The sequence below is a fragment of the Anabrus simplex genome, chromosome 1, assembly GCF_040414725.1.
Source record: "Anabrus simplex isolate iqAnaSimp1 chromosome 1, ASM4041472v1, whole genome shotgun sequence".
Lineage (NCBI taxonomy): Eukaryota > Metazoa > Arthropoda > Insecta > Orthoptera > Tettigoniidae > Anabrus > Anabrus simplex.
The window spans coordinates 438,423,751-438,445,041 of NC_090265.1; the positions used below are offsets into that span (position 1 = coordinate 438,423,751).

General features: G+C 40.5%; 1 protein-coding gene across 1 annotated transcript in view; it reads left to right on the forward strand.

The window, feature by feature from the left end:
• LOC136867049 (uncharacterized) overlaps window positions 1-21,291 on the forward strand; it is a 717,985-nt gene that overhangs the window by 529,802 nt on the left and 166,892 nt on the right. Inside the window, exon 2 of the mRNA XM_067144156.2 lies at window positions 1,926-2,013. Within this exon, the coding sequence (XP_067000257.2) occupies window positions 1,926-2,013 (88 nt within the window). The remainder of the gene's footprint in view (window positions 1-1,925; window positions 2,014-21,291) is intronic.

Below are 21,291 nucleotides of genomic sequence, written 5' to 3' on the forward strand. Positions count from 1 at the left end.
TCTGCATTCGGAAGACGAGTGGGTTTAAACCCCACTGTCTGCTGTCCTGAGTGTAGTCTTCTGTGGTTTATTTCGCTTCCAGGCAAATGCTGGGACAGTTCCTATTCATAGGCTACAGCTGAATCCTTCCACTTCCTTACCCAATTTAATTCGCCCTCTTCATCAGCTTCTCAACAGGCTGGTGATAGGAAACTTCTGGGCCCCCAAAACATTCCATATGATTTTGTCTCACCACATCCCGGATCACATCTCAGGAAGGGACTAAGGGGTGTACATACGTACGTACAATAAATAATACATACATACATACATACATACATACATACATACATACATACATACATACTACAACTTAACCTTTCTTACTAGTTAACAGCCAGGCTGAGTGGCCCAGATGATTGAGGCGCTGGCCTTCTGACCCGAACTTGGCAGGTTCGATCCTGGCTCAGTCCGGCGGTATTTGAAGGTGATTAAATACGTCAGCCTCGTGTCGGTAGATTTACTACCACGTAAAAGAACTCCTGCGGGACTAAATTCCGGCACCTCGGCGTCTCCGAAAACCGTCAAAGTAGTTAATGGGACGTAAAGTAAGTAACATTATTATTTATTTATTATTATTTCTAGTTGACAGGAGCATATTGTATGATGACGTTATTGTTATGTTTCATGTTGTTAATCTTGGTTGTATGTCACTATTAAGTAATTTAAGAATATTTTGTTAATTATTTAACGTGCATGTAACCATTGTCGTGAACAGATCAGTTACGACTCTTAACGTGTTACATTCACAACAAAAATGTAATATTTATGTAATTCGAGGTGAGGATATGATGACTCCTTCGCCTGAGACACTACAAATAGTGACGCAAAAGCCTTGACACTCTATAATTACAATGCAGATAAATCTTAAAGAAAAATGAGACATTATTCACTGGGCAAATGTCAAGGAGCAAATATGAGGTGAAGAAAATGTAAAAATAATAATGGTGTTGGACGTCTGTCGTGTCACTATCCTCTAAATATTGTGTTGTTTATGCGGTACTTTTACTGCGCAAACCGAGTGCCTAATTACATCTCAGTGGAAAGATACAGGTAATAGTGACATGCAAATGCGGGGTAAACTTTAACCCGAAGTAATGGTGCCCTTCCCATTGTGTTTTCAAGAGACATTTCAGTTCACTTAGGTAATAAGCACGTTAAGACTGCAGTTGTGACACGTTGGTAAAGGACATATAGAAAATGTCAGAGGATGACACTGTAGCTGAAATGTCGCAGCCATGAAATACCCGCCTATTAAGTTTTAGCTAACTCTTCCGTCGTCAAAGATCTTGTCTGCATCCTACGCTCGGTGGTAGCCCACCAACCTTCGGGCCGAGGGAGCACGGCTTCGATTCCCGAGCGCGTTGAAATTTCCGGGACTGGCTGTTTGCACATTCTCTACTCTTCCCTGTAACTCGCACACAGTATATGTTTACACAGTACCTCACATGGTAGACGCTGTTCACCCTTCACAGAGGTACGGCTAAGAAGCGCTGCACCCAGGCTACCATTTACTTCTACTTTTAACCTTCCCCACGTTCATGCATTCTTCTTTCAATGTCCTCTTCCATGTCTTCTTCGGACGACCACGCCTTCGACCACCCCGCGAGTTCTAGTCCAGCGCTAATCTTTTGGTGGCTCCGGTGCGCATTCTTTAAGTGTGTCCTATCCATCGCCATTTCCTCTCCATTATTACTTATTCCGTTATCTCTGATAGTTTTTCATTAAATATAACATCCCCCATATTCTGTTGATAAATTTGTTTTACCAGTATTTACAGCCATAAAGGACCTACAATAACCACTTGAAACTCAAAAATTAAAAATAAATAATTTTCATTTGCTTTTATGGTTATTTTCTTGCTAATTCGCTTTTCCCATTTCCAGAGTCTCTCCCACAAGAAGACGAAAGGGAGAGGAGGAGTGAAAGGTTACGGAGATAGTTCCTTCCAGTACCATAGAGAGGACTCTACTAGTAAGTACCAGTACCACGTTCATCATTGTACGTTCTCATAAAATTAATATGTTGTAACATTTCCAGAAAGGAAATTATTATTATTATTATTATTATTATTATTAAGTGTGTTTGCTTGACATCCGAAAATAAAATATGTTACATCGGTTAATTTGGTGAAATGTATTGTAGTTGGGTTTTTCCCCACAAGCGTAAAATAATATTAACTTGAAAACGAAACGGGGAAAGCTCGCTTCAAGTTCAACATGACTGTAATATTGAGCAGCAATACATGTGGCGTTTTTCAAATGAAAGGTCGCATCACCGTGGTTTGGATTCCACGTTAACTTGAAGGTCCCATGGATGTGATAACGATATAAATATTCACGTAAAGCTACACGCTTGCGTGCCTTTTTTAACAATAGGGAATTGATAATCTCACGTGCATTGGTCGGTATTGAAACGACGGTCGTCTCGGTCGTAAGCTAATAATAATATTGCGAAGCTATCAAAGCATCGTCTTCATTTTTTACACAAGGCTAATGATTTGTCCTCTGATTTTGCTGTACAAGAGTGAAAGTTTGGTCGACAAGCATATCCAATTTCTAAGCCGGTGGTAACATTGAAAATAGACAGCTGACTGAAATAGAGGAAACAATTACAGGAGGCATTTTCAATGGAGTGGTAAATGTTAATTAGGAAGGAAGACGTCAAAGGAAGGGAAGTTGTGTATTCGAACATGCTTCGGTTTCGGGATCATTTAAAGTGAACTGAAGAGGACACGGTAAAAAATAAGGAAAATAGACCAATATAGAGTATTGGGGAACTTTCTAGCCAAAGCAGTAAATGCATCCTCGATTCCTTTGGAAGGATTGGGGTTCGATTTCCATTCAGGAAATCGATAAATATATAAACAAGCTTTCACTTCTGGAGAGGATTATAGCTCTGGGGTTCACACAGCCAACACTTGAAATGAATACTAAGTTAATTTCTGGAGACGAAAATGGCCGGGTACAGAGCTAACCACTCTATCTCACTTTTTACTAAGGTTACTCCACTCCTTAATGCATATACACGATGCCAGTTGATGAGACATTTGTCAGAACACAGTTGACTGGCTTACAATTATTGGCTACACTTCGGTCCAGTGTTTTAGGCAATTGCCCCCACAATTGCCCAGGCTATCGATTGTCTCCAGGAGTAGACTGAGGACAACCAACTGGGCCAGCTGTAACCCCCACCACACGGAGCTCGGTATTGTCGGGACAGTTGGCGCAGAGTGAACATGACAGGCTAGTAGCTGTACATTTATTTTGTGCCAGTTTGGTAATGTCAACCGAGAGGTGCTGCCGCCTGCGTGGTCTTGATCATTTAAATACTTTAAATTTTAAATTTGTAGGCTGTTCGCGTAATTATGGCTCAAAAGTAGGGTGATGATACTAACGTATAATTCATTGAGCTGTATGGTGAACGATGATTTTTGTGCGACCAGCACGAAGACCTGTACAAAGACTCGTCAAGCGGCATTTTCTGAGATCACCGATAACATTAACATTCAAGGATGCGGTGTGATTGAGGCCAAAACTTTGCATGACTGCACAATGAATTCTCGGCACATATAATTACAAAATTTCTGCTGTCGTGACAATAGCTTCCTCGTGTGAACGGGTTCTCGTTTAACTGGACTGGCCAGCGAGTGTCCCGCAATAACTGTCGCCAACTGGCATCGTGTAAAGCAGGGGTTTCCAATTTGTAAGGGCTCGAGGGCCATATTGGAAACCTTAGTCATGTTTGCGGGCCGCACTTGAATAATAGGCCAATTTTCGTAAAATTCTGCATGTAGTAGGCCTACAGAAGTACCATTTCGAAAAAATAATATGCATAATTCAATTGAAATAAAGATTTGATAATTTTAATTACGGTACTTAAGTAAAAGTGGCTCAGATGGTTGAGGCGCTGGCCTTCTGAAGCCAGCTTGGCAGGTTCGATGTTAGATCATTCCGAAGGTACTCAAATACGTCAGCCTCGTGTCGACTGATTTACTGGCACGTAAAGGAACTCCTGCGCGACAAATTTCCGGCACCTCGGCGTCTCCGAAGAACATCAAAAGTAGTTAGTGGGACGTAAAAACCAATCGTTATTATCTGAAATTTGGATTTTAAATATTTAAAAATGAAAAATAATCCATTCAGATCAAGTGAATTTTTAAAAAGAGGAAATAATATTAAAAATTGAACTAGTTCGGACTTGGGTCTGTAACGAATATAAAAATTAATACATTTTTGAACGACCTATTAAATATTATTTTGTAACTATTCTTCACATTATTTATTAAAATGCTCTCGCGGGCCGCATTATATGGCTTCGCGGGCCATATGCGGGCCAATTGGAAACCCCTGGTGTAAAGTATGCATCAGGGATGAGCTTGGCATCGTAGGAGACGATTCCATTCAGTTGATAATGATCAGTGGATAGTGTTAGTTGCAAATACGTAGTAGTGAAAATGTTTGTTGGTTGCAGAATATTCGCTGAACCGTACAAGTGTCTGTAAAATATAATGTATGTTCAATGATGAACAATTGAATTAGCTGCTGTGTAGACGAAATGACGATGTGGTGAATGCAATAGTACGGCGTGGCATGTGGCTCAGGTGTCTTCAGGCTTCGTACTGGACATGCCAGTAATACACATATCAAAATATTAGGGGAACATGTTTTGTAACGTCTGGTATGTGAAGGTTAATTTGGTAGATGGGATTCCAATGGTCGTACAGCATACTTTGAGACCTTAGCTACTCACGGTATGTCAAATCGAAGTTTTACTCCATCTGTAGGCGTAGCCATGTATTAAACTGCCGAGTGACCCCTCAAACGGTGCGTCCGTGTGTCGTTGTGAGGTACACGGACTACTGCGGTCATTTGAGCACGTTGTACGCCAACTAGCACATCCCATGAGACATCTTAACAAGGTTCAAGTTGCAAGGGCATCACTTTGATCCAGGAAGGATGGACTTCTCGTCGTGTTGCTGTGGATTTCAATGTCTCTCCGTCAGTTATTCAACGCTTGTTAAATCACTACAGTGAGACAGGCCAGTTCACAAGGAGTGTTGGACAAGGTGGTGGACGTATGACAACCCCACAGGATGACCGTTATCTGACCCCCTGTGCGTTGCGGCGTCGTTCAGCAACTGCCAGGGAACTGCAACAAGACCTCAGGAGTGTCACTGGAGTCACGGCGTCTGAGCAGACAGTAAGGAAGAGGTTAAGAGAAACGTCCTTACGTTCCAGACGTCCTGTTCGAGTGCCCCGTTTAACGCAGCAACATCACGCAGCTCGCCTTCTGTTTGCCCGTACCCACTTCAACAGGCAACTTCGCCAATGGAGACCTGTGTTGTTCACAGATGAATCCATATTTCCCCTGATACAGCGTGATGGACGTCAACGCGTATGGAGATGCCGTGGTGAGCAGTACATGCCAAAAGTTGTCCAGGAAAGTGACCGATTCGGACAAGGTTCTGTGATGGTGTGGTGTGGCATCAGTATTGATGACCGTACGGATCTTGTCGTCGTCCGTGGTAATCTTACCGCTGCGTGGTACATGGAGCAGATACTGCTACAGCATGTGTTGGTTGCTGCATACGGTGTTCACCCTGAATTCGTACTCATGCACGACAATGCCAGGGATCATGTAGCGCGCATCACCAGAGCTGTCTTGCGAGAACTAGACATTCAAGAGATGGAATGGCTAGCAGTGAGTCGAGGATGTTTAAGATATGCTTGACAGAAGTGTTCGTGGGCGTCATTTTCCATCACAGACTCTCCAAGACCTCGAAGAGGTTCTCTTTGAAGAATGGGGCCTGATACCGCAACGTGACCTCCGTCGACTTATACGGAGCATGCCACGTAGGTACCAAGCTGTGATAAATGCTCGTGGAGGACATAAACCATATTGAAGCTCTCCAAGTGTGATAAAAATCCACCCTGGAGGACTGTTATCACTTTGTTTTCAACCCTATTTGGACATTTCCGTTTGTGTTCTGAAAATGAACTCGAATCCATCGATGTTCTTTTGTATACTTCAACGGTTAAGAATAAATATTTTATATGGTAATATACCTGGGTGTGAGGTATTGTTTCGTGGAGCACGGCATACGTTCAAAAACATGTTCCCCTATTTTTTTTGAACTCTGTAGTTGAGAATGGAATGAGTAAGACACGAGATAGCCTATGCTTACATTTGATCGCAGCTAGATTGTTGGGGCCCGACATTTAGCTCATTCCATCTCCGAATTCGTGGAAGTACTGGGCTATCGAAAGTTCACCATGTCAGGAGTGTGCCGTGTGTATATGGATTCGAGCAAAACTCATTGTCGTAGCGAACAATATGTTAATGACGAGGGTCGTCGTCGGCCAGCTCGGATTTTAAGAGCGAACAACAGAATATGATTGGCCGTACCACACAGACCTTTTCCTCGCAATGGATTACGGAAGCTGCCATGCCATCAGTATACCTCCGCTAGCCGCACTTCGTAAGGCTCAAAGACGGTCATTGGTAAAGTAACAGCACCATTCGACCATGGTGACGAGAGGATCCTGGAGTACGAGTTTCCTGGAGAACCATCCTGGAAGACGATTCGGGAGATGGCGGTTCACTGTACCAAGGTGATATGAATTTTAAACTTGCCAAAGTTTTGAATAAACCAAGAGTTCAAAGTACATTTTCACTTATTGTAGCTAGAACTTATCCTCCTGTACCAAGCTCTAGATATTTTGCCTAGGAAGCGCCTTGGGAACTTTAATTCATGCTATTTTCAAATACCAAGTTAGTACGGGATATCCCTTACTGGTACAATATATATATATATATATATATATATATATATATATATATATATATATATATATATATAGAGAGAGAGAGAGAGAGAGAGAGAGATATCGACATACGAAAGTATATGCAAGTTAACAATATTGCAGACCTTGATTTACAGATTAAGTGCTTCTAAACGGTACGTTATATCGACAAACGGATTGCACCATAAGACGCCTCTTTTAGCGGTCTAAATGGGTGATCTATTTATGGAGTAGATAGAGAAACGTTGAATAGGGAAAAATTAGGGTGAGGTTTTCATACACTGCATTACATTTCAGATATTTATGTAACAGATAGAAATGTAGAATTTGTCTCATATATGGCTACGGGGAGGGCCAATGTTTATGCCAAATTTGATGATTTTGTCTCTCCTGTGAGTGTGTCAAACTATGAACTATACGCGTAAAAGCTGCAAAATTTACGCACAGTCAAGAAACAGAGCCAAATCTAACGCATAAGGGATAGACATACGGCAAAATGTCATGGGACCAAGGATGTAGATCACTCCAGATTGAACTAAGGTTGTGCCATCCGTTTTGTGATACGACTTGCCGTTTAGCCACGAAATACACCCAAAACGAAGGTCTGCACCGTCATTAAAATTGCCTCGGTATTTCGATATTTTCCGGGGGTAAAAAGTGAAAACATTTAACATCTTGGAATGTTTCTGATGGTTACAGGCTAAAACCTATAATTTAGCTAAATTTCAATTTTCTGTCTCGTCATCTTGATTTTGGGGAGAGAGGTAAAAATGAGTACTTGCAGGTAAGGAGAGCTAAAATATATGCAGATGGACTTTATTACAACTGAAATGGATACCTGTACGAACATTTCGCCACAATAGTCAATGTACGGACACACGGTCGTGGCGATTTTACTTAAATAGACAAGTATCATAATAAAAATACTTCTACACTTATTTCACTTTTTTTCAAGCCCCCTTAAGTGAATTTTTCGAAAAAAATACGTGTTGACTTACTATTAATGAAGTTTTCAAACACCAATTTTCGCGTCTGTAATATCTTCATTTTTTGAGATATCAGTATCCTAAAAAAAATTCAACCCCATTTCAGTCCTTTTTATCCCCTATTAAGTGGTATTTCCGGAAACAAAAAATACGTGTTTCTTTTTAAAAGAGATTAATAATAGCAATTTTCATATCTGTAACATGTTAATTTTTTGAGATGTAATGTAGATATTCTCATTTTAATAATTCACCCAATTTTCCCTTTCCCCACAAGTCGATTTTCCGCAAACAAATTATACGTGTTTCTTTACTTTTACAGCAGATTCCAAGTACGTACCAACTTTCACGTGTGTAGAATGTTACATTTTTTGGATATACTACTCTTGATATACTCATTTTTTTAAACCACGTATTTTTCACTCCTGTTCACCCCGTGTTAAGGAGATTTTCCGAAAACAAAAAATACGTGTTTCTTTATTTTTAATGGAAATTCCAAATACCAATTTTCATGTTCATAACATCTTCAATTTTTGAGATATGAGTATCCTCATAAGAGTTATTCAACCCATTTTTCACTATTTTTCACCCCCTTAAGGGAGTTTTCCAAAAACAAAAAATACGTGTTTCCTGATTTTTGAAGTAGATTCCAAATACCAATTTGTACGTCTGTAAACCGTTCACTTTTTAAATATAGATGTACTCATTTAAATATTTAACCCCCCACCCCCCCGCCGCCGCTTTTCACCCCGTTAGTGATGAAATATCCAAAAATCCTCTCTTAGTGAGCACCTATACTGTAATATAAATATATCCCCAAAATTTAATTCCTTTTTGTCGAGTAGTTTTAGCTGGGCGTTTAGACTTTTATATAGAGAGATTATTCCCAGCCAACCTGCCAGAGTAAATTCAGTTGCTAAATATCCTACTCTAGCAAATCCTCGACGTTCTTCAAGCCCTCGTGGAGAGAGTTGCTAGTCTGTTTGTTATAAACTTCGTGAATTTTGTGCTGTTTGTAAATTTATTCCGTGGAATGGCATGTCATGACTTTCCTTCACGACGTGGGAGTTGAGATTTCAGCGCTCTTTTGTTTGAAGAAATGGCTATGTGGCTAGCTTCTGTTGCTGGTACAGTTGCGACTTAATGATGCATGTAGGAGACACGTTCTTGGAACGACGACCGCGAAATGCCAGTCGCCCGTCTGGCGATCGATCACCTCCATGCTTTCTTCGTAAAGCAGTCGGCACTCTCCATTCGCACCAGCTAATAATTAATCCCCCAGCGCAAAACGTACATCTTGTCATGAGATCACCGTCCATTCATCTTCTCCCGAGCTCTATAATGCATTTCCAACATGCCTCAGTCAACGAGCATGACCCAGTGATATCAGTTACTGTTCCAATCAGCTGATCTATAGTTTGATGTAACCAACCAATCCTTCTGCAATCAATGTAATCTGAAATCCCATTGAAAGCTTCTTAACATGCAGCTGGCAATAACTTGTCGAATATTTCTGAACATGATTGGTACATCTATCGAGTGACCACCGTCGTTTGCTAGGGCACACTTTATGCTTACGTCTTTTTTGTACTTAGTTTGCCAGGATTGTATTAAACCGTCAGTATACCTTCTTCACCTCGTCATTATCACGGCAGTAAAAATTCTTTAAACACTCTTTGCAACATCTAGAGTAACTCTGTATTTCTAGTCTCACCATTATGATTCAGTATTTTACACCCACTCGCAGACTTGATAAACAGCAGGCCTATGTCTTTTTTCCTTACCTAAAACTACCCTCGAAACCCGCCATCTTAATTTGTGAACAAAGTCAAACATAATTCCTTAATATGTTTCTAGTGCTTCCTACACTCACTGTGTGCACGTTTACCAATAATAATAATAATAATAATAATAATAATAATAATAATAATAATAATAATAATAATAATAATAATAATAATAATAAATCAAGCAAGCGTCCAAAGAGCTAGATGTTGGACAGGGGAAAATGAAACAAACAAAAGTGTTCAAATAGTTGGGTGAGTGATAGACGCCAATCTCTGTGAGAAGGCAGGTTTCGAGTAAAGAATCAGGAAAGTGGAAATGGCATATAGTAATCTAACAAAGGCCATTTACAACAAGAAATCCATATCTAAAAATAGCAAGTTATGACATTACCACACAGTCATCCGTCCAGAGGCCTCGTACGCTGCAGAGTGCCTTGCAATGCATCGGAAGGGAGTAATAGAAAAGTGGAAGTGAAGGGAAGGAAAATTCTAAAGAAAAATCTCGGGTCCAGTAAAAGAAAACAGGGAATATAGTAGACGGCCAACCACAAACTTTACACCCATGTCGAAAAAATAAGTGACACCATGAGGAAACCGAGAATTACCTTTTACTGCCATATAACAAGAATGAACCCAATGCGATTGACAAATAGGATTTTCACCCACTTTCTCGAAAAGAAAACCAAGGAAGCTTGGTTCACTGAGGTGGACAAAGATTTACAGGAAGTGTGAATTACAAACAATTATATCTGGGCACGTACCTCCCTTAAACAGAAACTAGTAAGACACCGATGTTTCCAAGAAAAACCTTAGCTTCCAGTAGGCAAGAAGTGGACTGAAGGAAGGAAGCAACGGCATCGAGAACTAATGAGAAAGTACTGGGAGGAGGTTAAAGCTCGATGCAGCAAGAAACAGTTGAAATGACGTGGTCCTTAGATCGTCGAATCGAAATAATAATAATAATAATAATAATAATAATAATAATAATAATAATAATAATAATAATAATAATAATAATAATAATAATAATAATGATAATAATAATAATGATGATAGATGAAGCAAGCAAGCTTGTACTTTTATGTGACTGTTGATACTGTGATCGTAGCAATGTGACCTCCAGTTGTACGTTGTACAGAAACTCTTACAATAACATCACTTTTGATTTCGAAAAACCAACGTGTATTGACCGGGATTCGATCATCAGCCGCCGTGCAGAGAAGCCAGTGACGTTAGTTTTCTTCCTAGTGGCTTTACGTCGCATCGATACAGATATGTCTTATGGCGACGATGTGATCAGAAAGGCGTAGGAGTTGGAAGGAATCGGCCTGGTGTGAAAATGGGAAACCACGGAAAACTATCTTAGGGCTGCCGATAGTGGGATTCGAACCCACTATCTCCCGGATGCAAGCTCTCAGCCGCGCCCCTAACCCCTGCTTATTACATTTCCACTAAACTGGATCCCTCCTTGCACCTTAATACCTTTCAATAGAGGGTCCATGTAAATAAACTGTGAACAAGAAAGGTGAAATATTATAGCCTTGTCTAACCCCAGCAAGTACCTTGAACCAAGAACTCATTCTACCATCAATTCTCACTGCAGCAAAATAGCTTAATTTAGTAAGCTATTTGCTTCAGCTCAATTATCAACATATTGTAACTGTTTTGGATTGCTTTTAATAATTAGACTTAATCCCATAATCCTCCAGTACGGCTAACATCTTATACCTCGGCACTCTATCATATTCTTTCTCTAGATCTACGAAAAATAAACATAACTCTCTATTCCTCTAAAAGTAGTATTTTTCAATTACCTGGCGCATACTGAAGATCTAACCCTGACAGCACCTGTGTGGTCTGCACCCGCACTGGTTTTCATCCTACTTACTCTCAACCACTAATTGCACCCTCCCTACCAAAATGCTAATAATCACTTTGCCTGGTATACTGATCAATAAAATACCACGATAGTTGTTGCAGTTCCTCCTATTCTCTTGCTTATAGATAGGAGCTATTACTGCATTCGTACAATCAGAAGGTACTTGACTAAAATTCGTGCTAAACCTATAGCTTCTTTGAAGCCATTTCATCCCTGCCTTACCGCAATTAATCACCATTTCAGGTCTAATTTCATGTAGTGCTGCTGCTTTATGACTATGGAGTTTATTTAAACACCCTATACACTTCTCCATTGTTATTTCACTGACATCATTGTCCTCCTCCGCATGAGCTCGATTGTCCGCGGTCTCAACAGCAAGATTTCCTTTTCCATTGAGAAGTTCGTTTTGTTTCTTTACAATCTCGCACCGACACAGATAGGTCTTATGGCGATGATGGGATAGGAACGGTCTTAACTAAGATATAGCCCCAGCATATTTGTGTGGTGTGAAAATGGGAAACCGCGGAAGAGCATCTTCAGAGCTGTCGACAGTGGGGTTCGAACCCTCTATTTCCCGGATGCAAGCTCACAGCTGTGCGGCCCTAACCGTATGGCCAACTCGTCCGGTCATCGAGAAGATTTTCAAATATTCCTTCCACCTACCCAGCGATCCCCTGGGATGTACTATGAGTTCAACTGATTAACCCAAAACTTCTAATAGTTTCGTTTTCCCCTCTTTCTTTCTTTCTTTCTTTCTTTCTTTCTTTCTTTCTTTCTTTCCTTATTTATTTATTTATTTATTTATTTATTTATTTATTTATTTATTTATTTATTTATTTATTTATTTATTTATTTATTTATTTATTTTATAGAAAGGTTTCCCTTTCTCTTGAACAAGCTCTTTCAGGTTATTAATGTAAGCTTCCGAGGACTTGTTTTTGAATTCAGTTCCGCTGTGTTTCATTCATCTACTTAAAATTCCCTATCTGCATCAGTCCTTGTTTGGAGCTATTTCTGATAAACCCTCCTTTTATGTCTACATGTTGCCCTTACTTCATTATTCTACCATGATATTCGCTTTTTCTTGTATAGTTCCTAGGCATTCCAATGCCGTTTCCACTATAGTATCCCTGTATGCCACCCATGACTTTTTCTATATCCTGAGCTTGGTTACTGTATATTGTTTGAACTTTTCATTAATCACATCCATGTACATTTAATTCCCTCGTCTTAGAAATGGTCTACATTATTCGTCTACAGACAAGTTTCCTAGGACGAGAGTTACTTCGTTCACTACAAATCAAATAGTGGTCTGTATCATCGAAAAATTCCCAAAATACTTGCAGGTTCCTAACATATTTCCAGAATTCAAATTCGGTTAAGATATAGTATATTATGTATCTGGTGCCACTACACTCCCTGTGTCCCGCTAAACGCTTCCCTTTCGTATAAGCTTCCATTTCCTCCCCGTATTTACCCATCACCTTGCCATATCCTTCAGTTCTATTTCCAAATCTCACATTGAAATCGCCCATTAGCATTATCTTATCCTTGCTGTTGACCCTGACTACGATGTCACTCAATGCTTCATCAAACTTGTCAACTTCAACCTCACCTGTACCCTCACATGGTGAATACACTGAGAGAGTTCTCGTAGATTTAATAACTCAAACTGTTAAATCTACCCAAATCATTCACATGCCAAACAGAAACTCTGTTGCGTGCAATAGTATTCCTGATGAACAGTCATACCCCACACTCTGCCCTTTCATTCTTATCGCTTATTTCAAGAACGGTTCATAATCCCATCTCTCTTCTTAGTTATCTCCCCTTACCCGAATATCATTAACTCCTAACACATCCAGAGGCATCTTCGTTGCTGATTCAGCCAATTCTACTTTCTTCCATAAACCCACATTAATATTTATAGCTCCCCATTAAATTCCAATCCGTATGCCAAAGTGTTTCCAACGTGTCCCTCGCCTCTCAAATCGAAGTGAGACTTCGTTACTCCCGTAAGTTCAAGGCTTGCTGAAAACGTTCTGAGAGTGCTCTGTAAAAATTCTGTGAAGCAGAACGCTACCCTACTTACAGATAGTCCCAGTCAGAATCTCTCTTCAAACTAGGTGGGGAGCAATAGAGGATTGTATAATCCTAGCCGCCTGAGCGCAAGGAAGGCTATGGTTCAGAATATGTCCGAAATGCCCACCCCCATTCCATAGCAACTGCTATCCCGATTCTCAGAACCACTTACTAGGCAATCAGCCGTTGCCCATAGTTCACGAACAAGGACGTGACCACAGTGATTCATACCGTGGGAACTATTCGCGATCATAAAGTGGTCAGAGAAACTGAAATCGGGTTACCTTTTCCAACCATTCATAAATTCCTAAGTTGAAATATAAACCGAACTATCGATTTCTGAGGATACAAACTCACACCGCAATGTAGTACGCCCAAGTTCTCGTGTTCTTAGTGCCCTACAAATCAAGATATCTTCTAAGATGGTGTTTTTATTCCGTCGTGTAGAATTATGTAAGAAGTGGAAGTACAGTCAGTGTGGTCCTGTCCTGTTGGCGTTGTCACTCTGACGCAATCCAGAGAGGGGGTTCAAGAAATAGAATGCACGAAGTCGTGGGTCGACCTCAGGCAATAAGTACACGTCCAATCTCCAGTCGGCCACTTCGTAAAAGAAGTATGATAGTTCCCGTCAGTGTTGCGACTGGCCATATAGCTAAACTAGCCTCCATCATCATCACTCGTTGGTTCAATATTATGCATGGGAATTTGCAATGGATTACATCAATCAATCAATCAATCAATCAATCAATCAATCAATCAATCAATCAATCAATCAATCAATCAATCAATCAATCAAGATAAGCATTTAGGGCAGTCGCCCAGGTGGCATATTCCCTATCTGTTGTTTTCCTAGCCTTTTCCTAAATGATTGCAAGAAATTGGAAATTTATTGAACATCTCCCTCAGTAGGTTATTCCAATCCCTAACTCCCCTTCCTATAAACGAATATTTGCCCCAATTTCTCCTCTTGAATTCCAACTTTATCTTCGTATTGTGATCTTTCCTACTTTTAAAGACACCATCCAAACTTATTCGTCTACTGATGTCCTCCCACGCCATCTCTCCACTGACATCTCGGAGCATACCACTTAGTCGAGCAGCTCGTCTCCTTTCACCCAAGTCTTCCCAGCCCAAACTTTGCAACATTTTTGTAACGCTACTCTTTTGTCGGAAATCGCCCAGAACAAATCGAGCTGCTTTCCTTTGGATTTTTTCCAGTTCCTGAAACAAGAAATCCTGGTGAGGGTCCCATACACTGGAACCATACTCTAGTTGGGGTCTCACCAGAGACAAATATGCTCTCTCCTTTACATCCTTACTACAACCCCTAAATACTCTCATAACCATGTGCAGAGATGTGTACCCTTTATTTACAATCATATTTATGCGATTACCCCAATGAAGATCTTTCCTTATATTAATACCTAGGTATTTACAATGATCCCCAAAGGAAACTTTCACCCCCATCAATGCAGTAATTAAAACTGAGAGGACTTTTCCTATTTGTGAAACTCACAACCTGACTTTTATCCCCGTTTATCACCATACCTTTGCCTACTGTCCATCTCACAACATTATCGAGGTCATTTTACAGTGTAAGGCATTTGAAAAAAGAAGTTGCTTTCAATGCCTTGAATCCAACCGGCTGCCAGTCTCCTGACCCTGAATTATGTCACACACCTCCCATCCCCATCTTAGTGAGGTCAATGACATGCTGCACTTCCCTTTCAGGTGCTTTACCCCTAGTGTTCCCTTAGTATTAACATTGTGGTTGCTATAATTATTATTTCTCATATTAGAATTCTTTTTAAAAACTATGCGAGGATTGTTAATGAGCATTTAATGGCCTGCCTATTGTACTGGTAATTTTATTATTATTATTATTATTATTAGTAGTATTAGTATTAGTATTATTATTATTACTTTTTGAATTAGGTAGTTATTGTAAAATGTTTCTTTTAATGACGAATCATCTAAAATATCGCCTTGAGTCGCAAGTTCAGAGAATTTACTACGGAAAAGTATATAAAACCCACATTCCAGACATCGGTTTCCAGAGAAACAGTTTACTTTATAGCATATCTATGTGTAAATTGGGGCAAATATTCATTTGTAGGAAGGGGAGTTAGGGATTGGAATAACTTATCAGTGGAGATGTTCAATAAATTTCCAATTTTTTGCAATCATTTGAAAAAAGCTAGGAAAACAACAGATGGGGAAACCTGCCACCTGGGCGACTGCCTTAAATGCAGATTTGTAATGATTTGATTTACAAGTTTCCTTCATTAATTTATTCGAAGTTATATGCCTGTATGCTGCCCGAAGTTATGCGAAATTCTTCCTGCTTCTCGGTTGCATATTGCTGTTTCTCTGACTACTGGCGTGGCGGTGTGACGAAAGACTCGTAAAGACCGCTCTATCGAAAAGCATTAAATGGCTCTTTAGTTCTTCTCGTTAACCCACCTTGAAGTGACATGCAGCAAGTGTTCCGCGGGACTTAGACTAAAAATCCAATATTTCGTAAGCATCACCGTTATTATTCGTTGTACGATAAATACGTATACGGAATAAATGAACGGATTTAACATATTTTTAAACGTTTTTATGTACAGTATTCCGATATACCTAATTTAACGAAGATATTAGGGAACAGTCTTCCAATAAAGACTAACTCCAAGTGATACCTGGACGACATATGCACCTTATAACACAATCCTGAATGAGTAGATTCCTAATACGTAGTTTGGTGGAAATATGTCCAGCAGATATCCAGTTTTAGGAACACAGACAGATAACCATATTGACAGGTTTATACTAAAGGGAAAATCCTTTACACGTGCAGTATCACGAATGAAACTAATTATTATAAGCAAATTATGCTTATACAATGATTGTACAGCGACACGAGCCTAAAGATTTTATGTAGATTATTATTATTATTACTATTATTATTATTATTATTATTATTATTATTATTATCCAGGTATTCTCACGTTTCCTCGGTGTTGAGTTATATACAGGGCGTTTCAAAAATGGGGGGGGCATCATTTTAGATATGTATTTGTTATATGTAGACAATCAAAATAGTTCATTACAACATGTGCCCGGAAATGCTTCATTTCCGAGTTATGGCGTTCACAACACTGAACTTCACCGGAACGTTTTTCTTCCGCAGGTCATTGTCATTACAGAAGATGTTCAAAATGTCCACTTCCTGCTTGAATATAGACCACACATCGATGTCTCATTGACTTGGATCGAATGTTTCCTGATCGATGGATAGGTACAGGTGGCCCGATTGCTTGGTCTTTACGCTCACCTGATCTGAACCATCTCGTTTTCTACTTGTGGGGCCGTTTAAAATCATTGGTGTATTCGTTTCCGGTTCCTGATGTGGAAACCCTTCGGAATAGAATTGTGGCATCGTGTGAGGACATACGCAATACTCCTGGAGTTTGGGATTGTGTTCGCAGATCAATAATAATATGCATCCCCTCATTTTCTCCCGTTGTGGATTCTTCAGATTGCTCACTAACTTACAGTATTCAGCATATTCTTCAAAATACTGTAGTTCTGCCTTCTACAGTTCAACGTAGATCTTCTACCTGAAGTTTAGATGATGAAATGCATAAAGCGACTGGTGAGGAAGTTGTCATTGTTCTCGCGCAACTATTTTAACTACGAAAGGATGTGTCTGATAAGCAGACACGTTTCCCAATCCATTTGTCCCCAAAAAAATTGGTTTCAAAAACTGTTGTCCCCAACAAATATAAATTCCAGATTAAAATATTTGCAAACTCGCTTGTTCAGATTCAATAAAATGTTATATTTTGTACTAAATATTGTTAAATTTTGGGATTTCTTGACGGTGGCATCACATTTTCCTCATTGTTTAACCAAGTTGTAGTTGGTTTAGTATTTTTACTGTGTCTGCGTGTTCCTTTTATAGTACGGTTAAGAACTAATAAGGACTGTGATGATGGCACCCCACAACAATTAGTAGGCTTTTGTACTACCCTCCCCCCACCCCCACCCCACCACAGAATGGTTATTAGGTTATTATTCCTCCGAAGTTGCTGAAGTACCGAATCGTATTGGTTCTATCGTTCTACTGAATATCAAGAGGAATTGCTTGTTGGCTTCCCCTTATTACTCTTCTGCGAATGTAAGTAATTTCAAAATATTCACCAGTTGGAAGGAATTCCTGTGAATCATTATCAGGAAAAGTTTTGAAAGTGCTGGACAATTTCCGATTGGGGCACAAATGCTAACGCACACATCATTGTTCCTTCTATGTTGAGCTGAGCTGCCCATCATTGATGAAATGACATTGATTTCTACACAGCATAGCTGAAACAGATGTCATGTAGATGCTAAAATGAAAAAAACATCAGGCTCATTGAAGACCCCCTGTCGATGGATTGCTAATGCTAGTCAAAATATAGAGGGGAATCGGGTAATATGGAATAGTCGGGCAATATGGAATACCACAATATCTTGCCTGTAAGGTACTCCTCTCAGGTGGTAACTCGTCGAATTACGGTAAATGTTCTCATGATGCTTTGTATTCAGTTTCGACATGCTCGTGAGTGAGGTTAGTGCGTGGAGCAAGAATATTTGTTTTTCATATTTGAAAAGCTTTTGCAGGTAATTCTTTTAAAGCTTGTATTAATTAGCAAAACTGAGTTTAGTCCTGGGAAATCCAATGTTACATATTGTACAAGAGTTGCTTATATTGCTACACCAGTGTAACTTCCTTGTTGTGCAAAGTTTATGGCATGACGAATCCTTTAATTAAAACATGGTGTGTCGGGATATATGGAATACTGTTTTAGTTTCAAAGTAAAATGACGTTTAAAATTAATTAAAGTTAATTGCATTAATCCTGGTATATTATAACATTTAATTACCTATAGATCTCAGTTTCTGCATCTGTGACTTTTGTCACTGAATGAACAAGTGACTGTAAAAAGAAAACTCTGAATAATTAGTGTATACAGATTATTATTTAAGTTAATTACCAATTTTATTCTTTCGATTTTTTAAAATGTCTGTACGTCCACCTGTAAGAACATTCCTTAAATATAACTGAAAGAATTTATTGAAGCTGTATTTTAATTTACATATTTTTTACCCTACTATTCCATATTAGCCGACTATTCCGTATTACCCACCCAGTGCAACTTTTTGAAAGAAATAATTTTGACGTGAAGACATTAACAATTTACAGTTTAAAATATAGAGAATCTTGGCTAATTATTTGAATTTTCAAACCATATTTATTTATATTTCATAACTGATTTCGGTAAGAAGTTATACTGCCAAAAGCAAATGGTATTCCATATTATACGACTCTCCTCTACCCCTCCCCCTTGTGTGTGTTGTTTTGATCAAAATTCACAAATACGGTTTTGAACTTCATTCGTTTTCATAGATGGCGAGCGCCACTTCAGAGTCCCCTATAGTCCATGCACTACAGCATGTGACTTTTAACAAACCTGGAAAGCTCTGTGTCATTACATTTTTCAGACAATTCAGCGCTAATGACCTCATCAATGTGTGGCAGTTAGTATCCTAACCTCGGACCGTGACAGTATAGGCAAACCTCACATCTGCCACTCGACCGAGGACATAACACGAAGAGTTCATCCAAATATTTGACCTTTGTTTAGTAAGTCCATGAGAGCTTTCGGTTTCAAGTGAAGTACCCATTATACACTGACTGACAGTGACAATGCAACACCAAGGAGGAGTGGTTCGAAAGGGATGAAAGTTGGGGAAAAAACAGAGACGGCACGGATGAATAATTGATGTTTATTTCAAACCGATATGCAGGTTACACAATGCGCACGGCATCGACTCAGTAGGATGTAGGACCACCGCGAGCGGCGATGCACGCAGAAACACGTCGAGGTACAGAGTCAATAAGAGTGCGGATGGTGTCCTGAGGGATGGCTCTCCATTCTCTGTCAACCATTTGCCACAGTTGGTCGTCCGCACGAGGCTGGGGCAGAGTTTGCAAACGGCGTCCAATGAGATCCCACACGTGTTCGATTGGTGAGAGATCCGGAGAGTACGCTGGCCACGGAAGCATCTGTACACCTCGTAGAGCCTATTGGGAGATGCGAGCAGTGTGTGGGCGGGCATTATCCTGCTGAAACAGAGCATTGGGCAGCCCCTGAAGGTACGGGAGTGCCACCGGCAGCAGCACATGCTGCACGTAGCGGTGGGCATTTAACGTGCCTTGAATACGCACTAGAGGTGACGTGGAATCATACGCAATAGCGCCCCAAACCATGATGCCGCGTTGTCTAGCGGTAGGGCGCTCCACAGTTACTGCCGGATTTGACCTTTCTCCACGCCGACGCCACACTCGTCTGCGGTGACTATCACTGACAGAACAGAAGCGTGACTCATCGGAGAACACGACGTTCCGCCATTCCCTCATCCAAGTCGCTCTAGCCCTGCACCATGCCAGGCGTGCACGTCTATGCTGTGGAGTCAATGGTAGTCTTCTGAGCGGACGACGGGAGTGCAGGCCTCCTTCAACCAATCGACGGGAAATTGTTCTGGTCGATATTGGAACAGCCAGGGTGTCTTGCACATGCTGAAGAATGGCGGTTGACGTGGCGTGCGGGGCTGCCACCGCTTGGCGGCGGATGCGCCGATCCTCGCGTGCTGACGTCACTCGGGCTGCGCCTGGACCCCTCGCACGTGCCACATGTCCTTGCGCCAACCATCTTCGCCACAGGCGCTGCACCGTGGACACATCCCTATGGGTATCGGCTGCGATTTGACGAAGCGACCAACCTGCCCTTCTCAGCCCGATCACCATACCCCTCGTAAAGTCGTCTGTCTGCTGGAAATGCCTCCGTTGACGGCGGCCTGGCATTCTTAGCTATACACGTGTCCTGTGGCACACGACAGCACGTTCTACAATGACTGTCGGCTGAGAAATCACGGTACGAAGTGGGCCATTCGCCAACGCCGTGTCCCATTTATCGTTCGCTACGTGCGCAGCACAGCGGCGCATTTCACATCATGAGCATACCTCAGTGACGTCAGTCTACCCTGCAATTGGCATAAAGTTCTGACCACTCCTTCTTGGTGTTGCATTTGCTCTGTCAGTCAGTGTATAATGTTCTGACGATCATTGGGTGACACATCGTTTTAAGCGACTTTTCAAGTTCATGGTACTTGTAATGAAAATATTGCATCGGGAGTATTTACACATTGAACTGATTCATGTATCGTATTTATCAATGTCGTCCGGTGAAACTCCTTGAAAACAAAGTCTTGTCCTGACTTATGATATCTTTAAGGTGAAAGTATCCTTTCGTGAATTATTTTATAGACTTGCCTTACAGTCTCTATCTTCCCAGAACTGATCAGACATTTGACTAAATAAGTACCAGTAGTGGATCTCATCTCGTCTTGCCTTAGTAAAATTTGCTAAGAATAGAATTTTCTTTAGAGGAGTATTTCGTTCTCTAAAAATCCTCGCTTGTCACATTCCTTCTACGCCAGTAACAAGACTACCGTGTCTGTTGTCGACTATTTATAGAGGCCTCAGTGTTAATCTTGTGGGTCCAGCATGGCTTCTAATCATCTTCATCTCCTTCAAATGCAGGCAGCCAGTGATTTGGAAGGTACAGTTGTAGGATCTTACCGACTAAAGCGAATGTTCAAAGTTGGCATATGTCTCTTTGGTAGAG